The sequence below is a fragment of the Centruroides sculpturatus genome, unplaced genomic scaffold, assembly GCF_000671375.1.
Source record: "Centruroides sculpturatus isolate CEXI.00-Female unplaced genomic scaffold, Cexi_2.0 scaffold338, whole genome shotgun sequence".
NCBI lineage: Eukaryota > Metazoa > Arthropoda > Arachnida > Scorpiones > Buthidae > Centruroides > Centruroides sculpturatus.
Window position 1 is genome coordinate 595464 of NW_019384628.1, and position 6976 is coordinate 602439.

A 6976-nucleotide genomic window follows, 5' to 3' on the forward strand; every position below is an offset into this window, starting at 1 on the left:
ATTTCTGATAGTTGGATAATAAACCGTTTTATTGTAATTTGTCTTTTTAAATTATTTTGAGTCGATATTAAAATTTGGAAAAGGGGGGATACCTAGATCGGTAAAATACGCGAATTTCTTCCTACAACTTCGGTTGTTGTTCGGGGTACAGTTAAGGTTTTAACGAAGCTCGAGCGAATACATAATTAGCAAAAAAAAGTTGAAATAAAGTGATTAAACAAAAATTATTATAAATATTGTAAATAACAGTTCACAAATGCATATATAGAGATATATTTTTAAGGGGGGAAATGGTCTTCACAATTTGAAATCGATCGGACACACTGTGCGCTAATGCTTGTGTAAACGCGCGCCATCTATCGTAGGATAAATGTACTTTGCGGGAGTGTATTAAAAAATTAAAAAAACTTTCCAAAGTTTTATGGCAATCGTACTATGCCACAAACCTTCGCCAGAGTATATTAAACAACTTCCCAAAGTTTCATGGCTATTGGATAAATGGTGTGGTAATGCATGAAGGACGAACAGACAGACATACATTCATTTTTATATATATAGATAAAATTGAAGACAAAGTCTGCCTAAAAGGGACCACCATTTATTTTCTCTGTGTTCCAGACTATACCAAGCCTACTATCTATTCTTGATTTCTTCTATTGTTTATTCAGATAGAGATATTTACAGTCATGATTGTTAACAATTTGAAATCATTTATTCTAATCATATTTTTCTAATAATTATTGTTTCTCTCTTCTGTATATGGTTTATCAGTAGTCAAATACGTGTTTAAAAATGAGGATTTAATTCTGAATAAAAGTTTACATTTATAAGTTTATACAAAATTATTTTAATAATGAGTTATGCTGATTGGTATAGATTGTTTTAAACATATAAATATGATAGGTTTAATAATAGGTTTGATAATTGGCCATTGGAGTAAAATTCACGAATCTGCAGTAAAATTTGAAAGTTACCACGCCTTTCTTGAAAACAATCATTATACAGTTTTAAAAAAGTCAATTACAAAGTTGTACATTATGACTGGATTTAGTACAAAAGGACTTCTGGTGTATATGAATAATATGAATAGAAAATGTAAAATACTAATGTGCATATTGAACACAGACAGTAAAACAGAAAACTGGTAATTGTATTTGTGCTGTGTTCATTCATATGTCCTTATTCATTTCTCATGTGTTTGTTTATAAAATGTTTATTTCTTGTTTTCTTGGTCTTTGGATTGCTTCCATTACTGTATGTTGTGTGTCATTCACAAGTCAGTGTATAAAGACTTTAATTTACATTTCATATACATCCTGTATATGAAATGCTTGTATATTTGTAAATGTATACAAATTTCAAATTAAAATTCTCTTTTTACAGGTTTGGAATTATAAACAACGTAGATGTATTTTTACTTTACTTGGTCATTTGGATTACATTCGTACTACAACATTCCATCACGAATATCCTTGGATCCTAAGTGCATCAGATGACCAAACTATTCGCATTTGGAATTGGCAATCTCGTACATGTATTTGTGTGCTCACTGGGCATAACCACTATGTCATGTGCGCACAGTTTCATTCATCTGAAGATATGGTAGTTTCTGCATCTCTAGATCAAACTGTTAGAGTATGGGATATATCAGGATTAAGAAAGAAAAATGTAGCACCTGGTCCAGGTGGATTGGAGGAGCACTTAAAAAATCCTGGCCACACTGATTTATTTGGAACATCTGATGCTATTGTGAAGCATGTTTTAGAAGGTGAGAATTTTCTTCAAAGATATGTTTTTCATTTATTTCAATATTTGTTTTTCAGTTATTCAATAAATTCATAATTAGCATTTTTGAAAGAAATTTCAAAGCAAAAATATTTGAAATGTTAATTTTTTACGATATAAAATAAAGTTAATTTATAAATATATAAATAACACCTTATCTTTGCCGAGAAATATTTATTTCAAAAACAAACATTTTCAGCCTGATTTACAGGCCATCATCAGCTTGAGAACGAAATTGGAATTAAAGCATTCCATTAATTTCAGTTTTGTTCTCAACCTGATGATGGCCTATAAATCAGGCTGAAAACGTTTGTTTTTGAAATAAATATATTTCTCAGCAAAGATAAGGTGTTATTTATATATTTGGTGATTTGCTGAGTACTTTATGTTAATGTTAAGTTATAAGTTATTTATGTTATTTAAGTTAGCAAATATTCTAAGAAACAGTTTTCATATATAAATATTTATTAAATTATTTTGTTTAGGACATGATCGAGGAGTAAATTGGGCAGGATTTCATCCAAAAGTATCACTTATTGTATCAGGAGCTGATGATAGACAAATAAAACTTTGGAGAATGAATGAGGCCAAAGCTTGGGAAGTAGATACTTGCAGAGGACATTACAATAATGTATCATGTGTGATTTTTCATCCAAGGTAATATTTACAGGCTAAATCTAATTCTTTACTCATTTACTTTATAATGTAATATAAAATTATATGGCATGATTGAAATAATTGTGATCAACTTTTCAAGAATCTTTTAGTAATTTTTTAATACAATAAAAACCTTTAGTTAGATTGAATCTTTGGATTACTATTAAAGTTTAACATGAATATATGCATAATCTCAATTTATATGTTACTCAAATAGCACAATTTCAGTTTATGGTCTTCAGTTTATCATATTTCAAAATATTCTTGAGTATTTTTATTGATAAAACTAATGTTTAGGTATATGGTAATTATTCTGAGATTTTAATTGTGTTGCCACCATTTTTAACTTATACATTTAAAAGAATTGCAATTCTCCATTTTATACTATCTCAACACCACATATGTGCTAAACATGTTTATGTCTAGGGTTCTATATACCTGTCATATGGAACCACTAACAGCTAACTGTGAAATCATAACCTTCAGAAAGTGGAATTTGAAAATTGGACTGACCAAAAGTTTACTTTATGTAATTGTTTGGAATTTTATATAACTACTTATAGTCCTGAATAGAACATGCTGAATACTCTATTGTAAAATAGCAATATATATAGAGTTAGTCACAATAGTTCTGTATCAGAAAAGACATTAAAAAAAAATTAAATATAGATAATAAACAAGGCTTTATAGCAAATATTATTGAGACAAGATTATCCCTGACTTTCATAAATCAGTTTCAAGAAATCAAAGAAGTTAGTAATTGAGGTGATGTAAGATTTTCAGCTAAAAAAAAAAGGAGGAAAATTATTTCATTATTAATGAATAATTAAGATAAAGAAAAGAAGTATNACCAATGACAAAGGGCACAAACGCTCAAAAATCAAAGTAAAAAAAAAAATTTAATAAAACAAATAGGGTTGTACAATAAGATGATTACATAAGTATAAAAACCGTAAAAATCCAAAATGCATTTCGGACTATTTTCCAATGGAAAAATAGTCCCTCATCCCTGTCGCTATTACCAACTGATGAGGGACTATTTTTCCATTGGAAAATAGTCCGAAATGCATTTTGGATTTTTACAGTTTTTATACTTATGTAATCATCTTATTGTACAACCCTATTTGTTTTATTAAATTTTTTTTTTTACTTTGATTTTTGAGCATTTGTGCCCTTTGTCATTGGTGTGATAAGCCCTTTCTATTATCTACTTTATGGTTATAGATATTTTAATTAATTTAAATATCTCATCAAGTTTTTGGTGTTCTCCATTCAAGAGTTCTTGGCATTCTTCTGTCATCAGATCCATTTCAGGTTCCATTATGAGCTCTTCAATGTTCTTTATTTCTCAGATGTAATTTTTGTTACTCCTTTAGCTGCTTGAGTCTTCTTGATTATACTGTATCTTTCTTAGATAAGATTGAACTGTACCTGAACTGTGCCCTACTGTAGATTTGTTCAAGCCATACTGTCCAGCAACATCAGACATCTTCTGTCCACTCTCTGCCTTTGCTATTATACTCTCACCTTTCGAAAATAAAAACCGACACAAAACATAACGAGTGCCCGCCCGGCAGTCTCACAAATACTATAAAAGAATTGTTTGTCAGAAAAATAAAAGGTTGGAATTACAAGGGAGTATTTCAAAGTTCGAGGGATACTATCTAATCAGTATATATCGGGTTGAACGTCAACATTGACGTCTCCCACGCTCCAAAAACTTACCTGAAAATAAAGGAAAATCGGTTGGTATTTGCTATTTCCGTCACTTCTTTTTATGTTTGTTCATTGAAGTGTTCATTATCCAATCATGTGTTCATTGTCCAATCATAAAAATCTTTCGCAAAAGTATTTGTTATCCGATTTGTTTATTAACCAATCTGTTTGTTAGCCGATCACCCACTGTACTGACAATCATGTGACTCTGAATGTCATTACATAATTTGTAACAATATTATTATTTAAAAATCTTCTAATCCGAATACCGGTAGAGAAGTAAAGAAAGTGATAGACGTGGCGTTAACGAGAAAGCTAGGACAGACAAGAAAAGATGTTGACCAAATTCGAAACGAAATCGGCACGAGTTAAAGGCTTGAGTTTCCATCCGAAAAGGCCATGGATCCTGGCCAGTCTTCACAATGGCGTAATTCAGTTGTGGGATTACCGAATGTGCACTCTCTTAGACAAGTTCGACGAACACGATGGACCCGTTAGAGGAATTTGCTTCCATAATCAACAACCACTCTTCGTTTCCGGAGGCGATGATTATAAAATTAAGGTAATTTAATCCGTTAGCCATGTGTTGAAACTTACAAGATTCCGCGAAGCTAAAATTGCACTTCTGAATGAAGAGTTTGAACCTTCCAAATGTTACACCCAACCCCCCTAGACCAGTGGATCTCAGTTTTTTTGAAGTCGAGGAACACTAAACTTTGGCATTTTTTTCCGTGTAACACTCACAATACATCAGCTTTAAAGCAGGGGTGGCAAACTTTTTGAAATCAAGTGCACTAGGTCTAGTAGATGACGACATTGGCGTTTGCTGATTACATTCCCATACAAAAATTATTTTACATTGTATTGATGTTTCTTTTGCAACAATTTTTAATTGTATATTTGATTTTTTCATGGAACACTTGAAGTAGCTTCATGGAGCACCCATGTTCCTTGGACCATGGATTGAGAACCACAGCCTGCCCTAGACAATAGCAAATGCAAACGAATTTTGATTCTTAGCTATTAAAATGTTTAAAGAATGAAACAAGAAGTAAATAATTATATCAAAAACATATTTTTCTTGAAAATTGGTTGATATATCCTAACTAGATAGAAGTTACCTAAAAGTAACTTAGGTGTGTTGCCCAGTAAAGCAGCTTTAAAGTGGCTGTGTAAGTGATGTAGCCCGTTTCGAATGAAATGGTGTTCCGTTAGCCTTCTTATCCAGCTGTATTAGAGCCGCACCTTTGGCATATTAAAGCAGTTATGGGCATATATAAAACATAATTTTTGAGGCTTGATATAAGCAAATATATTGGATGATAGATTGATGGTGGGTTAATTAAACAATAAACCTGGATTAACTGTTGGGTTAGAACTTGGCTAATTAATTTAATTTCTTATTACATATATATGATCATAAGAAAAGTATAGACATGGAATTACTTAATATCTGTGTAATTAATTACATAAGTTATAGCCTGATGGTTAATCTGGTTTTTGTATGACCGTTACTATAATTTGGACTTGGTATTTTATATAAAGTTATTTAAAATGTTAGGTAGATTGATTCAGAATAACTTTAAAACAAAATTATATATAAACATGATATTATGGAACCATATAAAACCATATTTATACTACAAAAAGTTAGGTTTAGAATAAAACCATTTTATTTCAAAACTTCCAAGAGATATTAAAATTAAGGGTAAGATTATAGCTCTGAATGAGACAATAGTGACCTTTCCATATGTGTTGATAATGATCAAAAAGTCAAAAGAATAGTGGTCCTAAATGTGTTCCAAAGTCACGATGACATCACCTTTGCTATGTTAGTGTTGTGGTTAGTCTTCATTACAAGTTTGTACGGTGTGTGATCGGTTAACGAACCGATAATCCGTTCCAAGACTTTGTTTGCTATTTGAATTATTTGTTAACCAATTATGAATTTACCATAGGTTTGTATGGGAATTTGATTAATTCGTTCTAGAGACCCCAAAAAATAAAAAATATATACTTTCTTACTACGTTTATTTAATAATACATATACACACAGACTTGCATTTTTATTAGTTATGTTTTTTTTTGTTTGTGGGGGTTAAATAATCTGTCTAATATCAATTGCTTTTCTCTCTTCTTCAGAATTTTCAGAATTAATAGCATTGTAATTGTAGAGATCCCCAAGCCTATAATCTCAACCTGGTTTGTATGCCATTCTAAGAACATTGATCTGACATCCCCCACTTCTTCAAAAGATCTTTAATTAATAGCAGATATCGGCATTAATCCTCTTTTTCAGAATAAAACATATCTCATCAATTGCAGAAATTGCTTTTAGCTCTTAGTATAATTAAATTAATTAATTAAAATATCTATAACCATAAAGTAGATAATAGGAAGGGCTTATCACACCAATGACAAAGGGCACAAACGCTCAAAAATCAAAGTAAAAAAAAAAATTTAATAAAACAAATAGGGTTGTACAATAAGATGATTACATAAGTATAAAAACCGTAAAAATCCAAAATGCATTTCGGACTATTTTCCAATGGAAAAATAGTCCCTCATCAGTTGGTAATAGCGACAGGTCTAAGTACAGTAGAACCTCAAAAACTCGGCTCTCGATAACCCGGCACTCCGGATAACTCGGCCACACCCTGGCAGGGCAAAAAAATCCTTAGTTAATTAATTTTCATTATAGACAGCTTTATAAAAGTATAAAAGCTCTCATAAAGTATTTTTCTGAGGTCTGTCTTATCAGGTAAATTACTGTACACAGTGTATTCATTAATTTTCATTTTCATGTAGTAAAGGCTCT

The 6976-nt window shown here is 30.9% G+C and overlaps 2 protein-coding genes across 2 annotated transcripts in view; both read left to right on the forward strand.

Annotated features, from left to right (window-relative positions):
* LOC111625690 (coatomer subunit alpha-like) overlaps nucleotides 1-2446 on the forward strand; it is a 9075-nt gene extending 6629 nt beyond the window's left edge. Inside the window, exons 2-3 of the mRNA XM_023368900.1 lie at nucleotides 1384-1768; nucleotides 2271-2446. Of these exons, the coding sequence (XP_023224668.1) occupies nucleotides 1384-1768; nucleotides 2271-2446 (561 nt within the window). The remainder of the gene's footprint in view (nucleotides 1-1383; nucleotides 1769-2270) is intronic.
* A 1997-nt stretch (nucleotides 2447-4443) lies between these two features.
* Nucleotides 4444-6976, forward strand: part of LOC111625675 (coatomer subunit alpha-like) — a 28578-nt gene continuing 26045 nt past the window's right edge. The window contains exon 1 of the mRNA XM_023368890.1: nucleotides 4444-4720. Coding sequence (XP_023224658.1) covers nucleotides 4493-4720 — 228 coding nt within the window. The 5' untranslated portion in view covers nucleotides 4444-4492. The remainder of the gene's footprint in view (nucleotides 4721-6976) is intronic.